Here is a 21,527-nt window from a genome sequence, read left to right on the forward strand (position 1 = left end):
TCCCTGCCACATCTTGCCTCTGGAACCCCAGTACCTCCCTCTCCCCAGTTCCCTGTCCCAGGTTACTATCCAAACCCTCTGACCCCCTTCCTCTCCTCCCTCAGGTCACCTGCACTCCCTCCTCCATCCCTCCCACAGCCTAGAATCTTCTCCTCCTTCTGTGACCCCACACTGTTTCCTGCACCGAGTCCCCTACCCCGAGATCCTTTCTTCACCCACCTCTGGCCCAGACCCTGCACTCCCTCTATCGAAAAGTGTAGCCCTTTACCACTTACCAGAATCTTGGAGTGCCCCCCCACCACCAAAAGTTATTGCTCATTCCTGCTCTAGGGTTACACAGCTTTCTCTTCTACCTACTCTCAATAGATTGAGAAAAACTACCCTCTTACAAGAATTTGAGTTTACATAGCACCTTTCAAATTAAACAGGACTTAAATAAGTCATACAATACTTCTGCACGTAGGGAAGGATCCCAATGTAAAGATGAAGGAATGTAAGCAAAGAGATAACAGGATTTGTCTTATGTCATGCAGGGGAAAAAAAAATCTGTGAGGGAGACGGGAATCCTAGTTCTCTTGAGTCCCAATCCTATGGCTTAAGGATGAGACTGTCGTTCCTCTCATGCTTCTCTTTGAAAAATCAGGTATCAACAGGGAGGCCAAAGATTAAGCTAGCATGAGCAACCCGCCCTTTAGTCAGAGAGAGACAGTGTTGAGGCAGCACAGGGAGATAAGACATAAGTTTGTGTTGCTGCTTTCCTTGCCGTACCTTTTCCCTGGACAGCAGACTTCGGTCTTCAGTAGAGTCAATGAACAGAAATCGTTTACAAAGAAAAAATGTGTTTGTACCTTTTTATGGCCTTTAATGAGGTGCAAAGATGTCCCTTCTTTGTTTTTGAATATTTTTGCTCTTATTTTTATTTCAGATTGCACAGGCAACCTTAATTATGGCATTTCCTAATTTCTGAGTGTTTGACTTTAAAAGCTTAATAAACTTTTAGTTCCTTTTTAATATACTATATAGTTTCAAAGCTGAAACATGCAGTTTAGTATTGACTGTACTTGAAAACTATTTATTCCTACAACGTCATGACTAGGGATGTATTAGTGCATATGTTTAAATGGTTACATGCAAGGCCTCCTTCTGCACCACGGCCTCTGGATCAGTTGGTAGTGGGGGGTTGGCAGGTGGGAGGTGGTGCTCCCAGGGAGCTGGCTTTTAAGCCTATTCCCTGGGTGCTCCGGCTCCCGTGTGTAAACATGTGTAACTGCTGAACATTTCAACACTTACACATTTACCAAATCCACTCCCCCACTGCATTTTAACATCCCTGGTCATGACTGTTGCTAGTAGGTTGCATGTTATAAATATCTTACTTAACACGTCAGGGCATTGAATGCAAAAAACAATCAAGATTACCAAGCATTTATTCAAGGTCAAATCTAATATTTGCAAACTTTTCCGCTGAATTTTCAACTATTCCAGGTAGCATTATGCTATGCAGCCACTTCTGACAAATAGTTACCTGCATAACTAAGATATGTTAGGGATGAATCCACTTACCGTGGAAGTATATGAGAGTCTTACCACTGGATTTACTGGGGAGTTATTCAGGGTCCGTAAAAGCAAGAAAAAAAATTAATAGAAGGAAGCAAGGAAAGAGTGCTTGTGAACAGATGGGAAGAAGAATGTGAATGAGAAGGAAAGAGTGAAAGTGTTAAAAGAAGCATCTTAGTAAAAGAGAGAAAATGCCAAGTATAGCAGCAAATGAGAAGACGTGGGAGTAAAGAAGACTGGCAAGGCACTGTGAAAAGAAGAGTGAATGATAATAGTTGGACTGAATTTAGGTAGAGGGAATGAGGCGAATGGAAATGTTAGACAGTTAATGAGAATGAATGTGGAAAGAGAAAGTATGGGGACCGGGAGAGGTTAAATGATCAGACTGGGCTATTCAATACATTACGCTCACTTAGGCAGTCATCTCTAATGCAGGAAAATAAAACTAAAGACAACATTGCTTAAGATCAGTCATTTTTGTGAGAATAAAGTCACTTCTTCATTTGATTAAATGTTCTTGTTTAGCAAGAATTACACAAATTAACTATCAACCTCTCTTGTGTATTTACAGTGTGATCCCTACATGGATTTTTATATAGGAAGCTCATGAGATTGCTTTTACGCTGACTGTTTCTTTAAAAGGCAAAAATTATTATACCATTGTAGAATGGGTCAGAAATATAACCTTCTAAAAATGAAAGCTATATTCATTTTATCAAAATATCTTCAGCTAAGCAGCTTCATTACAACAGAAAGATGACATTTTCCTTATTTTGCTGCTTTTATTTATTTCAATGGGAGCTGCTGCTTGTTGGGACCTCTGAGAAAGACTTCTCAAGCTGGACGCTGAAAATCTGAGACCAACTGTGAAAATATAGCTGTGTCTTTCTTCATTTCATCTACAGTTTGTAGACAAGTATTTTGCTGGCTGATGCTGTATATTTAAGAGACAAGCTAAGTGAGGTAATATCTTTTATTGGACCAACTTCTGCTGGTAGAATAGACAAGAACTCTCTGAAGCTCAAAAACTTCTTTGGGTCTGGAAAATGTAACCAGGGAGTCACAATTAAACAACAGGTGGAAAAGGCTGTTAATCATACTGAAGAATACCAAGACTTAGAAACCATTTCAAACCACTCCCCACACAAAAGGCAGGTATCTTCCAGGAAACAGCCAACTTCTTCCAGAAAATCCACAATATTAACAATTTCCTTCAGAACACATTCTGTCCCATTATGAATGTCCCTTTCCTATACGCCAATATCCCTCTCAGTGATGGAATCACAGCTTCTCTCAAGACAAAGGACAATTCTCAGATATACGTGCCAAAAATGTTGCTCAACTTGACAACACACAGTTTGTCCAAACCACAGGAACAGTCACAGGTACAGCTGTGATGGTTCTGCAATATGCCCATCTCTTCTTGGGACACCTCAAGGAAGAATTTCTGGGAAAATGCATCACACAAGCAATGATATACATTGATGACACTTTCATTCTCTGGACAGATGACCTAACTACCTCACAGATTTCCACTACAACTTCAATAGCCATCACTGGGTTTGTTTGGTGAGCCATGCCTCTACTGAGAAATGGCCTGAGGCTATCAGAATTACTTCACAGACCCCTAAATCATCCTCAGGTAATAATTAAGTTAATTAAGTGTGTCCTGCTGCGATGTTCAGGCAATTCTTCTCTACCCCAAAAGTCTTGCCTCTGAGTAGACAAAGACAAAAATATTTTCCCATCATTATGAAAGTGTTAGTGGATAATAGGGATGTTAATGTGTACAGGATAAACCTCAGACTCATCAGTTAACCCACATGGTTATGCAAACATTTCCTCTGCATCAGAGGCGAGGGGTGGGGTGGGAGTGCACAGTAACTGGTATGTTCAGGGAACCTCCTGCCTCCCATGCTGCCACCACTGATAGAGAGGCAGCACCCCGGGGGAGGGGAAAACCAGCTTAAAAGGTGCCCAGCTCACATCTACCCCCTGTTGCACCCCAAATCCCTGCTCCAGGTCACAACCCCCTCCTTCATCCAAACTCTCAGACCCCACACCCTTGGCCACTTACCAAAATCTTGGAATGGTTCCCTATCAAAAGTTATTACCCAGCCTCCGGCTAGACAATATAGGGATATTAGTGAATATCTGACTACCCGAGAGGCATAAGCTTATCAGGTAGTCGAGTGGAGTAACTATTACTCGCTTCCCCCCGCCTTGCTGCCTCTGTGAGAGGCAGTATGGGGGTGGGGGTGGAGAACAGGAGCTGGTGCTGGGGGTAAATGGTTTAAAAGTTGGTTCCCCAGCACCGTCTCTGCCTGCCCCTATCAGAGGCAGCAGGGGTAGGGAGTAAGGGAGGCTGCTGCGAAGCAGCCTCTGCCCGTAACAGGTTCATTGAGGGGGTCAACAATCATGTGGACAAGGGGGATCCAGTGGATATAGTATACTTAGATTATAAGAAAGCCTTTGGTGAGGGACCTTAAATAATTAAGTTGTCATGGGACAAGAAGGAAGGTCCTTTCATGGATTGACAACCGGTTAAAAGATGGGACACAAATGGTAGGAATAAAAGATAAGTTTTCCGAGTGGAGAGAGGTAACTAGTGGAGTCTCCCAAGGGTCCATCCTGGGACCAATCCTATACAACTTATTTATAAATGATCTAGAGAACGGGGTAAACAGTGAAGTGGTAAAATTTACAGACGATACAAAACTGCTCAAGATAGTTAAGACCAAAGCAGACTGAAGAGCTTCAGAAAGATCTCACCAAACTAAGTGATTGGGCAACAAAATGGCAAATGAAATTTAATGCTGATGAATGTAAAGTAATGCACATCGGAAAAAAATAATCTCAACTATACATACAATGGGATGTAGCTAAATTTAGTCCCCAACTACTCAAGAGAGATCTTGGAGTCTTTGTGGATAGTTCTCTGAAAACATCCACTCAATCTGCAGTGGCACTCAAAAAAGCAAATAGAATATTAGGAACCATTAAAAAAGGGATAGAGAATAAGACAGAGAATAATTATTGCCTCTATATAAAATCATGTTACGCCCACATCTTGAATACTGCGTACAGATTGCTCTCAAAAAAGATATATTAGCATGGGAAAAGGTTCAGAAAAGGGCAACAAAAATGATGAGGGGTTTGGAACAGGTCCCATATGAAGAGAGATTAAAAAAACTTGGACTTTTCATCTTAGAAAAGGGGAGACTGAGGGGGATATGATAGAGGTCTATAAAATCATGACAGGTGTGGAAAAAGTGAATAAGGAAAAGTTATTTACTTATTTCCACAATATAAGAACTAGGGGTCACCCTAGGCAGCAGGTTTAAAAACAAACAAAAGGAAGTTCTTCACTCAGTATGCAACCAACCTGTGAAAGTCCTTGCCAGAAGATATGGTGAAGACTAGGATTTTAACAGAGTTCAAAAAAGATCTGGATAGATTCATGGAGGTTAGGTCCTTTCATGGCTATTAGCCAGGATAGGTAGGAATGGTGTCCCTAGTCTCTGTTTGTCTGCAAAAGGGTTACAGGAGAGGGATCATGTTAGAATTACCAGTTGTGTTCCCTCCCTCTAGGGCATCTGGTATTGGCCACTGTTAGCAGACAGGATACTGGGCTAGACGGACCTTTGATCTGATCCAGCATGGACGTTCTTACACAAGGCTCGCCGTTGGCACAGGCTGCTCCAGTAGCAGCCACTGTCTCCTGGGGTCCCAGAGGGGATGTGGGCCCAGCCCATAGGGCTTCTGCCACTAAGCAGGCCCTATTCACGGTGGCCCAGGCTGGCTCCCATGAACAGGGGCTGCTGGACTCAGCTCAAGCTGGGACCAAGCAGTCCCGGCTTGTGCTGATCTGGGATGCTGCATCTCTGCAAATTGTATAGACTACATAATTAGTCAGATAACTGCAATGTAACATTCATAAAACAATGCACAATGTACATGCAAGTATTGCTGCACACTAAAGAGCTTGAGGAAAATGAAATACAACATGAATTCAAAACAACGAGGAGGGTGATAGACAAACATTTTAATAATGTGGAACTAATGATAAATTATTAATATTAAAACCTTGCTTTTTTTTAGCGTTATCTTTTTTCCTCATATATTTAACCCTAGCCTTTCTATTTTTACGTTATTTCCTCCCACAAAATTAGAAAGAGAACCACCATTTTATTTGGACTTCTCATTTGCTTCCTTTCTTTCCCCTCTTCTATTTGAGATTAGGTGATCTATCAGTGAAATTTCATTTCAGCAATTACTGCCTTCTCCTGCACTCAACAATGTTTGCTAACTACATACGCCCATTTGTTTATAAGCCGACCCCCACATACTTAGAGAAAAAATAGTAAAAAGTCACTGACCCATTTATAAGTCAACTTCAGAGAACAGCAGTTTGGAACCTAATAAATGAGCCTATGACTTTTAAATTTATTTTTCTCTGTTAAGTTTGGAGGGGGGGGGGTGGAGGGTTGAGTCTCAGACCACTACGGCTCTGCCTGATGGCTCGTATTAAATTTAAAAGGCAGAGCCACAGTGTCTGGGATCTGGTGCAAGCTGGGACTGCTTTGTCCCAGCTCATGCTGGGTCCCCCACTGCTGCCCTGCCTTTTAGATCCCTTCCTAAGCCACAGTGGGATTTTTTCCCAAAAAAGTCGGCTTATGGACGAGTATATATGATAGTTTTTAAAGTAATGTTAGTGGAAGTGATGGCTTTTGCAGAAGTTGCTAAACCATGCATTAATGCGTTTGCTTTCAAGGTACTTTACCATCTACCCCACCCTATCATCTCTCATTCAGTATAAAAAATTTGACTTTTGCCTGATGCCAGCCTCCATTGCCCGCTTGTTATACAGTATTTTTAAACAAGTACCTTTGTGCACATATGCTGCACGTCATGCTTGGGAGGAGTTTCCAGCAAACATTCTGTAACCCACTTCAAATCCTTCCTTAAAACTAATCTTTGCTGTGAAGCTTACAAAAACTTAACAACAGTTAGTGTACTAAGATCACTGCCTCTGGTGCTGACCAATATTTTCTCAATCATTCTTTATGCTTCGCCATCTATCTCCATCTCTTGCCTCGTCATATACATAAACTCTCTTGTTCTGTGTTTCTATAGCACTTAAACTATGGGGGTCCTGGTCCACAACTATAGATCCTCAGCATTACAACAACAAAGTATTATTACGAATAACAAAAAGTTGAAAGAACAGTGCTTTAGATTAAGTGTTCCTTCCTTTTCTAGGTCTCCAAATTTCACAACATTTGCCTAAACACATTCTTTCTCAACAATACAAGGGTCACAATTATAACAGTTTTGTTTTTTTGAACAGTTGTCGACAGCTTAGAAACAGAGAGATAATGACAGAAATCAAAGTCTGATGGGGCTCAGTAGGTATCACTAAGTAATCTGGAGATTTTTGCAAAATATCATGCCATATCACCGTCATTTCACTAACTACAAATGTATGCCTACTTCATTACAAAGCAGACAGCCTAACACTACATTCCCACTCTCTGCATCACTCTCCAAAATCATCTTTCTATTAAAAATTTTCTAATGATGTAACTTTTCAAGATCATTCAAATAGACCAACAATAAATGTTACAAGTTGATGAACTCTTTTGTCTGTTTTAAATCCACTGTGCATAAATATTGCATGAGAACAGTACTGCAGTACCTCATCATAAAAAGGATAAGGATTAAGTTTCTGTCTTATGTCTGAATTTCTGTCTTAAACATGTTTAAAAACAAGACCCCTTTTATCATGTGTACTAGTCTTTTGTTATTTATTTCAGCCCAGCCATTTTATCCATCTAAGCAAATAATTAGAACTAGATTCTGATAAATGATAGCATTATGTCTGTCACAGGCATTTAATCAGAACCAATGGTAATAAATAGCTAGTCAAATAATGTACTTCTGAAATAAATATATTTAAAATTTCAGTTTGATGATAAATAGCTATTCAAGAGTTTTTCAAGGGTAGCTCATTCATTTTAACATTTAGATGCAGTAATATTTGAGATTGTTTACAATACTCTTACTTTACCACTCTGTTTTGCATTGCTACAGTTTTGATGTTACTATTTTGGAGCCAGATTACCAAAAAATGTTATTTGGAAGCCAACAACAACAACAACAAAAAAGGTTATTTTGCAGTATCTACTAGTATTACCAAAGATACAGCATCATGTATTACCAAAGATATTCACAGCCGACAACAGAAATTCTGACTTGCATATTAATAATATAACTGGTATCTCAATCTGAGTACATGATTGTTATAGTTGTCTTTGGACAACATAAACATAATACAGCAAGGCATTTTCTGCAACAGTTTTAGCATTTCAGCAACGTGTGTGTGTGTGGGGGGGGGGGGGATCCTTCCCTGTTGTTATGCTGTTTCAATGGAGCTGAATTATCATTAAAGACTTTGCCATTAAATTCTAAGTGAAGGTCATAAAAATTGTTTGGACTTTAAAGGTGACGATGTTTAGATTTCACCTTTCACATTTTGTCTATGACAAGTTATAAAATATTGTATTCTTTTAAATGTATTTTAAAAAGTGGTGGAAAAGAGGGAGAATTACTGAACAAATGTCAGGAAATAGAGATAAGAATGGAAAATGTCAAGAAGAAAAAAAATCAACACAGAAATAGAAGGAGATAAAATGGAGTGTACAGCCAGCCAATTCAGAAAAAAAAAGAAGCCAATAGAAGTTATTTTCTCTGTGAAAATAATTTTTAAAATATCCACGGTAAAGTACTTATCCAAAATATATGTATTCTAGCACTTAAGATGCACGTAATGTTAACTATGCAGTAGGATTATCAACACAAATCTCTTCAACCCATGTTTAAAAGGGGAAGTTTATTTCAAAATCAAACAGGAACTTAATTGGTATAACAAAAAGGAATCCTTCTCTCACCTCTATTGCTTGGCATTGCTACTGACATAATGATTAGAAAAAGTGTAGATGGATACAACCCAGGCATTATAACAATAATACACTAGATTCGATTTTGCTGATGACATAGGTCTTTTAAGTGACAGCTAAAACTACATGCAAGTCAAGAATGAAAGTGTCCAGCATTGTCAAAAAGAGAGTTAATTGGTTATGGAGAAAAAAATCAAATGAGAACTCCCAACTCTCACATGACTTTGGAAAGCAAAGGAATACAGGAACAGAATCAACTAACATATCCTGACATTAATGTTCAAGTCATTGGGATGTCCAGAAGGAAATAGCATCATGAAATGGCAAGGCAGCAGCTGCATTTACTTTAAACAAGATTTGTGCATCAAAAACCTACTGTTTAAAGATCAAATTCTGAATCTTCAACTCAAATGTTATTTCTCCTTGAATATATAGATATGAAAGCTGGAAATCCAGAACTACAGACAAACAGACATCTAAATGCATTTGAAAGCAAAAGACTTACACAAATACTAGGTATTAATAGAGGGAATTTATAACAAATGCCTAGATTTCTCAGAATGCAACAGCCCACTATCGCTGAAGATACCCAGAAATTATGGAAATAGTTCATAGTTAATAATGAAACCAAATCTTGTACAACAGCAGGAATATCACTAGACAGCTGAAAGAGGAATGGTACAGGATCGTTCATGCTGTAAGTAATACGTGATGGCACGGGAAGAATTCAGACTTATCTGGAAGTTAACAGACTTCAAGTACTCAGCTCAATCTTGCTGTTATATCTGGAACTTTCATTTAATGGTCTGCAAGAGATGCGATGCCTAAATACGTTTATTTAGCAAATTGTAGATTAACATACATTTATTCAGATTTTTCATTTTTACATCTTTATTATGTCAAAAAATGGTGAATATGTGTCTTGTTTATTAGAGTTTGTTTTTTTTACTGGTGATGTGTCAAGCTGCAGTGGATGGCAATTGTAATTAAATTAAAAATGCACAAAATCAACATTTTTTAGTTAAATAAAGCTAACGTAAATGTACTGATACATGAGAAAACATATAGCATGCAAAACATGTTTTTTATTTAAAACTGATGAATCATAACAGGAAGTATTATCTGAAGTTAATTAACAGGATTTATTGTTTCTGGTCATCATGTTCTTCAAGAGGAGGGGTGGGAAACCTAAGGCTCAGGGGCCAGATGTGGCTCCCAGCGTGCCTGGATCTGGCTGGAGGATTAGGGCTTCCCACCCCCCAGCACTGGGGAGCCCACACTAGCACTCCAGGCCCCTTACCATCCCCCTGTGGGGCTGGAGCACACAAAATCTACTAGCCTGGGCCTCCCAGGCTCTGGCGTGTGAGGGGAATATCTTCCCACTTCTCAGTCAGGGGCTACATCAATGAGGAGGATTTTTGCTGTGGGGGGAGGGGCAATTTCTTCTTACTTGTACGTGCCCCTTGACTGATTTTTCTGTAGGTCAGTAGCCCCAACCCAAAAAAGGTTCCTCACCCCTATTCAAGACTGTAGAACTAGCACAATTCATATATGCTTTCATTTACAGATTGAAAAAAGAAAACTAGCTTCACCAATCCGTTTCTCAACTTAGAATGAACTGTCCTTTTACTCAACTAACTGAATAAACTGAAATGAGTATTTTCTGCTCCCACTAGAAAGGTGAAACGTCAAACCTGGTTTAGGCATTCAAATTCTGGTCACAAAGGCTTAGCCACTACTTGATTTAAAAAAATTAACTAAAATTTATATAGAGAGAGTGCATCTATCTGCCTGTGAGTCCGTTTGTTCAAGAAATCCTCCTAACTGGTAAGAGCTAGGACCACCAAATCGATGTGCAGTTTCCTCTTTTCATAATTTAAATCAAGATCAGGGTTTGGTTGTCCCAGGAAAATGGGGAATGCCTTGAATGGGACTGTTTTCTATAACACAAAAAGGGAGGGAGTGATTGAAGGTCATCAATACTACAGAGTGACCACCACCAACCGAATAGCTACCTGGGGACAGGGCTCCACATGGAATGATTGGCAAAAAACGGAATTTCTATACTTGCAAAAAAAATTTGATTTCCTGTTACATAAGCATTCAATTAAATATTTTGCTCAGGGTGGGATCAACATGAAATCAGAGATGCAAATGACAAGTCAACTAGTGACTATCTGATGAGCAAATGCTCATCGGATAGTTGACACACTAGTCGCTTCCCCCTCCCCCTTGCTGCCTCTATCAGAAAGAGGCGGGGGGAGGGGAAGGGAAGGGAAGGGAAGAAAGGGGTGCTTCAAAGCAGCAGCAGAAACGCCAAGTAGAGCCTGATACCGGGCTCCCTGGCAGCTCAGAGTGGCAGCTCACAGTTCCCAGGACCCCAGGCTCCATGCGATACAGCTGCTTTGAAATGCTGTGAGGAGCAGAGGGCCAGCAGGGGACTGCTTGAGTCCCCCTGCTGGCCCCGTGCTGCCTGCAGCGCTTTCGCCTTTGAAATGTAGCAACAGCCTTGGGGTTGTGGCAACACATCAAAGGCGGAGGCTCCCTCATTGACTAATTGAATAGTTGACACAATTGAATGGAATATTTGATTAGCCAATTAATCTAAATGTAACATCTCTACTTGAAATTAATGTTTTGTTTTTTTAACTAAACCAAAACTGCATCTGCCTATGGTGCCAGAGTATATGAAGGAAGGTGTACCGGGATGCTTTCCACCTCTGTTTTCTGCTATAGGCTCCATTTTCTGTGGTGCACTGCATACTCCCATGACTGACATGTAGTGATCAGGGGAGATCTGATCCCGGCCCATGGGAAGAAATAACAGTATAAGACACTCAAACTTCCATCAGACAGTGGCCCCACAGGATGATGCAATATTGAATTGATTCAAAAAGAAACATTTAAATTCAGATCAACACCCTGAAAGAAAACATTTCAACAATTCTGTAATTAAACTCTTTCAGAATTTGTTCCATTAAAAATGTTGATGTTTTGATCTTTCATTTCAAGACAAAATACAAATGTTGAAATATCAGAATGTCCCAGAAGGCAGAAATTCTGATTTTCTCATAGCCATAGTTAATCAAGATGGTCTATTAACCCAGTTAAAAACTATTCCAATCTGTAGACTAAATCTTAACTGTTTCATAAGCAGGGTTACACTAGCATCTGACTAGAATTATGAAACAGTGGTGCTTGTAAAAGAAGACTAGCTGTCATAGGGCTCCCTGGTGATTCTTGGTACTGTACTACTGTCAGTCACATACTACCTGTGCCCCTTTAATAGAGACTGTTACAGTTGCCTTTTCTTCCTTTTTATAGTTACGTTGGCTGCTACAGAATTTAATCTTTTCCAATGCAGTGTATTCTGAATCAAACATTCTAAATCAAATAACAATGACACAGGATTAAAATGTAAATAGGTTTTCAGCCAGTCAATTACAGCAGACATTATGATGATGAGCTTAAAAAAAAAAAAGAACTAGATCTGCTATGATTGGAATTAAAATATGTTATAAATAGTAATTTAAAAAATTAAGATTTTTATGGAAAATATACACTAGATATACAGGCAGTCCCCGGGTTACGTACAAGATAGGGACTGTAGGTTTGTTCTTAAGTTGAATTTGTATGTAAGTCGGAACTGGTACATATTGTAGGGGAAACTCTAGCCAAACATTTCTCTAGAGCTCAGTTTTATTCTCCCACACCTCACTTCCCTCAGTCCTTTATTCTCAAGCTGAGGTGTCTGCTGAGAAAAGCCACTCCGCGTCTCCCTGGTCTGCTGGAGGGGAGCGCTAGCTTCGCGTCTCCCTGGTCTGCTGAGGGGAAGCAGCTAGTGTGGAGTTTCCTCACCCCGTTTGTATGTAGGGATCCGATGTAAGTCGGATCCATGTAACCTGGGGACTGCCTGTACTAATAAAACGATGTGTTGGCAAGAAAGAATAGAGATGTAAAACAGTATTTTTATAACATTTTACCATCAAGTGAAAAAATAATCACATTAAATATTTAATCAACCAGTTTTAATATTTATTCAAATACTATTCTATCAAAAAATACATTCAATACATATTTTCTACTATTCAACAAGTTCTACACATTTTTAAGTGTATTAAAATTAACAGTAACTATGATAATATAGCGTTTTAGTCCTTTTAGAGTACAAGGAGCATGGTTTGGGTTGGTAGTACAGACACTTCCTAACCTGGAGCTGAACCGCGGAGCAGCCCCAGAACAAGCCTTGTGCCCCAGCAGCAGTCAGGCAGCCACCACTAACCACGGTGAAAGGACTGTATTTGTAAAAATAACTCAACTCTTAGAACTGGTCACAACTAGTTAAATATATTTGAAAGATTTTTATTTATTTTTTTACTTTGTATAGATTTGTGTTTAAAAGTCTAAGAGTTGGAATGTGAATTCATAGTTTATACAGGGCCATAAAGAGAAAGGTCAGCTCTGAGGTTATTAGGTCCCAACTAATTTTAAGTTAATTTATATGTTGAAAACAAATCTTTTAAAATAACACTCCTGAATCATAGAATCCTAGAACTGGAAGGGGCCTTGAGCGGTTATCAAGTCAGTCCCCTGCATTCATGGCAAGACCAACCACCATCAGATCATCCCTGACAGATGTTTACTTAAACCTGCTCTTTAACATCTCCAATGATGGGTATTCCACAACTTCCTCAGGCAATTTATTCCAGCACTTAACCACCGTGACAGTTGGGAAATTTTCCCTAAAGGCCAACCTAAGCCTCCCTTGCTGTAGTTTGAGCCCACTGCTGCTTGTCCTATCATGAGAGGTTAAAGGAGAATAATTTTTCTACTTCCTCCTTGTAATACCCTTTCAGGTACTTGAAAGCTGTTATCCTGTCCCCTCTGTCTTCTCTTTTCCAAACTACACAAGCCCAATTCTTTCAGCCTTCCCTCATAGGTCATATTTTCTAGACCTTTAATCATGCATCTGATGAGGTGGGTCTTTGCCTATGAAAGCTTATACTCAAACACTTCTGTTAGTCTATAAGGTGCCACAGGACTCCTCGCTACTTAATCATTCTTGTTGCTCTTCATGGAATCTTCTCCCATTTCTCCACATCTTTTTTGAAATGTGCCCAAAATTGGACGAAATACTCCAGTTACAGTCTAATCACAGAGTAGAGCAGGAGAATTACAGTAAAACTCCGATAGTCCGGCATCTCATGGTCTGGCACTCCTGATGGTCCGGCACCATCAGGAACCCGGAAGTGCTCCAAGCAGCCGGACCATTGGAGCTGCTCTGCCCCCAGCTTCCCGGATTCAGCCGCTGCTAAAACTGACCAGCGGCTGAATCGGGGAAGCTGGGGGCAGAGCAGCTGGAGTGCTGCCGGGTAGGTACCACAGCGCTGCCCCTCGGGGCTGCTAGACCAAGCCGGCAGCACCACATCTGTCCCCGATTCAGCCGCTGCTGAAACTGATCAGGGGCTGACTCCAGGAGCTGCTCTGCCTCGGGCTTCCGGGAATCAGCCCCTGATCAGTTTCAGCAGCAGCTGACTTGGGGACACCTGGGACAGAGCAGCTGGGGTGCTGCCGGGTTGGTCTTGCAGCACCAAGGGTTGCCGCTCCCAGACCAACCTGGCAGCGCCCGAGCTGCTCTGCCCCAGGCGTCTGGATTCAGCCGCTGCTGAAACTGACCAGCGGCTGACTCAAGGAAGCCCGAGGCAGAGCTGCTCTACCTCGGGCTTCCTGGAGTCAGCCACTGATTAGTTTCAGCAGCAGCTGACTTGGGGACACCTGGGGCAGAGCAGCTGCGGTGCTGCCGGGTTGGTCCAGTAGCGCTGAGGAGCGGCGCTGCGGGACCAACCCGGCAGCACCCCAGCTCCTCTGCCCCAGGCATCCCCAAGAGCAGCTGGGGTGCTGCCGTGTTGGTCTCACCGCACCAAGGGTCGGCGATACTGGACCAACCCGGCAGCACTCCAGCTGCTCTGCTGCAGGCGTCCCCGATTCAGCTGCTGCTGAAACTGACCAGCAGCGGCTGAATCAGGGACACCTGGAGCAGAGCCGGACTATCAGAAGGGGGGGCTATGAGGGGTCTGGGATCAGACCCCTCATAGCCTTTCCTTCTGATAGTCCGTCATATTTTATAATCCGGCACCCCCTAGGTCCTAAAGGTGCCGGATTATCAGAAGTTTACTGTGCAGTCCCCGGGTTACGTACAAGATAGGGACTCTAGCTTTGTTCTTAAGTTGAATCTGTATGTAAGTCGGAACTGGCGTCCAGATTCAGCCGCTGCTGAATCTGACCGCCAGTTCTGACTTACATACAGTTTCAACTTAAGAACCCCAAGTCAGCTGCTGCTGAAACTGATCAGCCGCTGATTCCTTTCAGCAACGGCTGACTTGGGGATGCCTGGGGCAGAGCAGCTGGGGTGCTGCCGGGTTGGTCCAGTAGTGCCCAGAGCGGCGCTGCGGGACCAACCGGCAGCGCCCCAGCTGCTCTGCCCCAGGGTCCACAACAAAAGCCTGGCCTGCTGGGAGGGGGGGAGGGCACACTAGCTGCACCCCCCCCCCCCAACAGACCAGGGACACGGGGAGCAAAGCCGCAGCGGCGGGGTGCCTCGCCTCTGAGGCTTTGCTCTGGCGCGGGACCCGCCGCCGCTGCGGCTTTGCTCCCGGTGCCCCTGGTCTGCTGGAGACGGTCCCCAGCAGACCAGGGGCACCGCGAGCAGCTTTTCTCGCCCCGGAGGTCGAGGTGGCTGACCGCTGCCTGCGAGCTCCGGGGCGAGAAAGCCCCGTTTGTAAGTGCAGATCCGACATAAGTCGGATCCGCGTAAGTCGGGGACTGCCTGTACTTCTTGTGTCTTGCTTACAACACTCCTGTTAATGCATCTCAGAATGATGTTTGCTTCTTCAATAGTGTAAGACTGGTAACTTATATTTAACCTGTGATCCACTGACACTTACATCCCTTTCTGCAGTACTCCTTCCTAGACAAAATAGGAAGTGACTGTATGCATGAAATGGATTGTTCCTCCTCAAGTGAAGTACTTTGTATTTGTCCTTATTGAATTTCCATCCTATTTACCTCAGACCATTCTGAATTATAAACCAATCCTTCAAAGCACTTAGAACTGCTCCTTTATATAAGCGTACTCTCAATGCTATTACCTAAATCACTGATGAAAATATTGAAAAAAGAACTGGTCCCAAAACTGGCCCCTTAGGAATCCCACTTGTTGTGCCCTTCTAGCATGACTGTGAAACATCAATAACTACACATCCTAAACTCAAAACTCCAGTCATCTGAAGAAGTGGGCTGTGCCCACAGAAGCTCATGATAGCATCTATATGTTTTGTTAGTCTATAAAGTGCTACCAGAGCATTTGTTGTTGTTTTTTTAAAGTTTATCCCGTACAGACTAACTCAGCTACCCCCTGAAGTCTCTAAGACTTCAGTTATCCAACTATTTACACCCACCTATGTTGTATTTCCCTAGTTTATTGATGAGAAAATCATGCAAGACTGTATCAAATGCTTTACTAAAGTCTAGGTATACCATGTCCACCGCTTCACCCTTATCCACCAGGCTTGTTATCCTATCAAAGAAAGCCATCAGGTTGTTTTGACAGGATTTGTTCTTTACAAATCCATGTTTACTGTTAACTATTACCTTAATTTCTTCCAGATGTTTGCAGTAAGGATGTTAAGAGGCGGGTAATTCACTAATCATGTAGTCAATAACATTTTTATCAAGTACACCAGCGGTTCTCAAACTTTTTGGGCTCCGGAGCCCTTTACATGCATAAAAATTTATGCGGAGCCCCAGTGGTCCACTGATTGTATGTGTTGTACCTATTGATGTTTCCAGTTCATCAACCTCGCCTGGAGCCCCTGGAGATGTCTTGCAGGGCTCTAGGGCTCCGCAAAGCAGTTTGAGAAACACTGAACTACACAATTAGTCAATAAAAGAAGGTTTGATCAGTCGCAGCTCATACCAGTTCCAGTAGCTACCCCACTGCGCCCTTACAGATTAAATTTAGGAGCAAGGCTGCCTGCGCACCTGGATCCTACTACATTTAAACTGTAGGGGTGCAGCAGGGGTAAGTCCCAGTATGAGCCAAGACTGAGCAAGCCCAGTTCAAGTCCCAGCTCATGCTAGGTAAAGGAGCTACCACCCTCCCGTGCCCCGCCCCCTGCGCTGCTGCTTCTGATAGAATTCTGATAGAAGCAGCAGCACAGGGAGGGGGTAGGCAGCACTGCAGAGATGGTGCTAGGGGGAGCCAACTTTTAAACTGACCCCCCCCAAGCACTGCTTCCCCCACTCACTGCTTCTGATACGAAAGCAGCAAGAGGGAAGGGAAGCAAGTAGTCAACTCAACTACCCAACAAGCCTAAATGGGCACTACATTTGCCTGTTTCCAGTCTTCTGGAATCTCTCCCATCTTTCATGACTTTTCAAAGATGATAGCTAATAGCTCAGATACCTCCTCAAATCAGCTCCTTGAGTATTCTAAGATGCATTTCATTAGGCCCTGGTGACTTGAAGACATTTAACTTTTGTAAGTAATTTTTAACTTGTTCTTTTCCTATTTTAACTTCTGAACCTACCTCCTCTTCTCCAGCATTCACCATTGTAGGCATCCAATCACCACCCATCTACTTGATGAAAGCCGACAAAGAATTCATTAAGCACCTCTGCCATTTTCTTTACTGTTTTTCCCTCTTCATTGAGCAATGGGCCTATGCTGTCCTTGGTCCTCCTCTTGCTTCTAATATATTAACAGAATATTTTCGTTGCCCTTTATGTCTTTCGCTATATTGAGTTAATTGTGTGTCTTCACCTTTCTAATTTTGCCCCTACATACTTGTGTTATTTGTTTATATTCATACTTTGCACTTTGTCCTAGTTTCCACTTTTTATGGGACTCCTTTTTGATTTTTTGATCATTCTAGATCTGCTTATTAAGCCTGAGTCATCTCTCGTTATACTTCTACTAGATAGAGAATATAAGAATAATGTGCTCTTGTACCCCTTTGAAAAACTGCCATCAATTGTTTTTCCTCTTAGTCTTGCTTCCCATGGGATCTTACCTAAAAGCTGCCTGAGTTTACTAAAGTCTGCCTTCTTGAAATCCATTGACTTCACTTTCCTCTTCTCCCTTCTACCATTCCTTAGAAATCATGAAAATGATTTCATTATCACTTTCACCTAAGCTGCCTTCCACTTCCAAATACTCAACCAGTTCCTCTCTATTTGTTAAAATCAAATCCAATACAGCCTCCCCCCATTAGCTTTCACCACCTTCTGAAATAAAAAATGGTTTCCAATAAATTCCAAGAACTTGATGGATAATCTGTGCCCTGCTGTATTATTTTCCAAACCGGTGTCTGGATAATTGAATTCTCCCATGATCACCAAGTCCTGTGCTTTGGATGATTGTGTTAGTTGTTGAAAAAAAAGCCTCATCCACCTCTTCTTCCTGGTTAGGTAGTCCATAATAGATCTTCACAATGACATCACTAGGGATGTAAGAGTTTAACTAGTTAACCAAAGAGCTGGCAGCCTTTAACCATGTAACCAATTTAATTGTAATCGGTTACATGGTTAACATTTTTAACTGTTTTTCCCATCACTCTTTTTTTTCCACCTCTTTTAACCTTACCCAGAGACGCTCAACAAGTTTGCCTCCTATGTCAATCTCAACCGCAGTCCAAGTATACTCAATTTTGATATATAAGGCAACGTCGCCTCTCTTTTTTCCTTGGTGAGCAAGTTGTACCCTTCTATTACGGATGCTAAAATGAGGGTAGTTGTGTAAACGTGTAACCATTGAAAAACTAAGCAGCTACATGCGCCTGCTCCCGAGGAGCCAGCGGCTGCCCTGTGCTATTGCCTCTGTATCAGAGGCAATGACGATAAGCTGCCTGCCGCCCCATGGGAGCTGGTGCACATGGGGAGTCGGCTTTGAAGCAGGCTCCCAGTGTGCACCAGCTCCTGCTTGCTGCCTCACACCGCTGCCTCTGTATCAGAGGAAACCATGCAGAGTGGCAGTGGCTCCTGCCTTAGGTAGCAATGTGGGGTGCCAGCTGGCTCCCCAAGAATGGGACGGGGCCCTGTGTGTAACGGTGGATGTAAATCCAGCTATTGGTTATGCGTTCACATCCTTATCTACTATACCAATATTCCAATCATATGTATTATCCCACCAATCTCTGATAAACACAACTATGACATAATTGGTGTATTTACTAGCATGTCAAGTTCTTTCTGCTTATTCCCCATACTTCTTACATTTGTATACCAACAAAAGTGTGGCATCACATAACACAGGTGCAACATGCTCTTCAGAAGCGAAGGTTTAGAGTAGTCATTTTCTTGGCTTCTATGCCAAGATGAGAATGCCACTACCACCAAATGTTGGGGTGGCTTTTTGATACCGACACTGTCTCCATTAGAATATACCAATGGTTCCCAACCTTTTTTATACTGCGGACCAGCAAACTGATTCACAAACTTTTGGCAGACTGGTAGCATTTTACTTGCATATTCATAACAAATATTATAATATTAGTATTAATTATAATTAACATCCAAATAAAATGCTACTGGTCCACCGAGGGGCCACTGCCAACAGCTGACTTCAGCCCCATCAGCCATTGTGGCCCAGCTGCCAGTATTTTGCAGCCCAGCACCCGTCCACAGACCGGCAGTTGGGAACCACTGGACTAAAGCTTCACTCTAATTACATGTCCTCAAACATACTTAACAGCCGACTGTTATTTTGGGTCAACCTAAACCAGTACTTTTAATATAAAAAGACGGTTTCATTTTTTATCAGCCCTCGTGTCACAAATGATAAACCAAAACAACATGCAACAGAACTTTCTCATGTTAAATATTTTTAGATGATAAACATTTCACAATTAAAAGAACAATTAAAAAAGCTTGCAACTTTGTTTTAAAACCATTAGAACTGAAGTGCATGAAAATTAACAGCCACAGATATCTCAAGAGAGATACACAGTATAAATGAGAACACAGTACAGGTTGAACCTTTCTGGTCCAGGACTCTCTGGTCTGGTGTTGTTGGACCAGAGAACCTCTGGATCACAGAGCCCCAACAGCTAGGAGTGGGGGCCAGCTGGGCGTCTGGCAGTGGAGGGGACATCAGCTGGGAACAGAGCCAGTCCGTGGGACTGGGAGCAGAGTTGGTGCCATGGCCAGGGGCCTGGAGCTAGACTATGGCTGAAGGATCAGAAGTGGAGCCTATCCAATGGCCAGGGGCTGGCAGCCCGCAGCCAGTCTGGCACCCAGGGTCAAGAAGCCTGACCAGCAGTGGAGCCCAGTAGCAAGATTCAGCAGTGGGATGGTGGCTGTGAGGGGAGCCCAAATGGGAGGCTGGCAGCTCCTGGAGGAGAGCCTGGAGGCCAGCAGCAGAGGGATCAGAATTGACCATCCCTGGTCTGACAAACTCTCTCATTCAGGATTGGTCAGGTCCCAAAAGTGCCATACCGCAGAGGTCCAACTTGTATAATCTATTAAAGCCAGTGTAACTAGTATAAGGTCCTCAGTTACCCACTACAGAACAACTGCCTACTCAGGACCCCTTATATTTATGCTATAGCACCAGAGATTTTCCCACTCAATCAAGATCACTTAAAATGTTCAACAAAATAACCGTGTGAGGTGCAATATCTTGATTAGTTAATGGTTGGGAGTGGAGCACAGGAAAAACGAATCTACTCAGACATAAGAAGCTGGGAATGGGCAACGGAGGGGATCACTTGACAATTATTTGTTCCATTCATTCCCTCTGGGGCACTTGACATTGGCCACTGTCACAAGACAGGATACAGGCCTAGATGGACCTTTGGTCTGGCCTATGTGGTGTTTTTATGTTGTGTATATTCATCCACTAGCACATATGTACAATTTTTTCCCAAGAGATTACTGGGCAACAGAACGAGGACATCCAAGAACAATGAAACCACCTTAATAAACCCTACTGAAAGCAACAACAGAGGAAAGGAGGCTCAAAAGGAAAATTACAAACGGACCCTTTCCACCAGCTAAGGTTTATCAGTCGAAACAGGCAGAAAAACACAAGGCATCCACTCGCAAAACAACCCAACCCCCACGCTCTTGTGCAGAAACTCACAGCCTGCTTGGCTCTACTCTCCCCGGCCACGCTGCTCTCACGTCTTCAGCCCCGCTCGCCCCGTCCCCTGCAATCCGGAGCCACGGAGCCGCCATGTAGCAAGCCCAGGCCGATGAGTCCCCTTATCCGCCCCCCCACTGGCCTTGCCCCTCGCACCCCAGAGCCTGCGGCTGAGCTCTGCCCACGTCCCCCTCCTCCCTTTGCCCAGCGCTCCCCGCTAGCGCCCGCTCCCGGGAGGGACCCACGTTCCCCGCCGTACCCGGTAAATCCGCGGGGGGGACTGGCTCCGCTTCAGCCCCGTGCCGGCTGTCCAGCCGTGGACGCAGGCCGCCGGTTGCCGGAGCAAGGAAGCTGCGAGCCGCCTTCGCCGATAGAAGGCAGCGAGAGCCACTAGGCTCCGCGGAGCCCACAGCAGCGCCATCTTGGAAAAGAGAACGAGAGGATTGTGGGATACCGGCGGAATGGATGGGGTGGGGGAGAAGGAGCGAGGCCAAGCGTTCCGCTGCCCTCTCGTCTGGCCTGACGCCGGACGTGGAGCCTGTTGGACTGCAGCGTTGCCCACAAGCAGGCCAAGGGCTTCAGTCCATTTCCCGCCCTGCTTAGTGCCGCCTATCTCTGAGGAGAAACCCCTGCGCCTGCCCTGAGCCACAGGCCACCCACTGGCAGTTCCTAGCCCTCGTGGGGAGATCCATGGGAGGCAGCTCCACGTGGCGAGGGGTCACCCTGGCAGGGAGGCCTCCAAGGCGCTTTAGGTGGGGAGGGGGATTGACCCAGTATAAGGCTGTAGTGGCTGCATGCTCCCTGCTAGACCTGTTCCTCATTTTCACAAATTTTGTAACCCAAGAGTCACCATGGACTCTGGGCACCTAAGC

General features: G+C 43.3%; 1 protein-coding gene across 1 annotated transcript in view; it reads right to left on the reverse strand.

The window, feature by feature from the left end:
• Positions 1–21,114, reverse strand: part of ABCB7 (ATP binding cassette subfamily B member 7) — an 86,115-nt gene extending 65,001 nt beyond the window's left edge. Inside the window, exon 1 of the mRNA XM_075940890.1 lies at positions 20,915–21,114. Within this exon, the coding sequence (XP_075797005.1) occupies positions 20,915–21,076 (162 nt within the window). The 5' untranslated portion in view covers positions 21,077–21,114. The remainder of the gene's footprint in view (positions 1–20,914) is intronic.
• Positions 21,115–21,527: the final 413 nt, after the last annotated feature.

This window comes from Pelodiscus sinensis, chromosome 13, assembly GCF_049634645.1.
Source record: "Pelodiscus sinensis isolate JC-2024 chromosome 13, ASM4963464v1, whole genome shotgun sequence".
Lineage (NCBI taxonomy): Eukaryota > Metazoa > Chordata > Testudines > Trionychidae > Pelodiscus > Pelodiscus sinensis.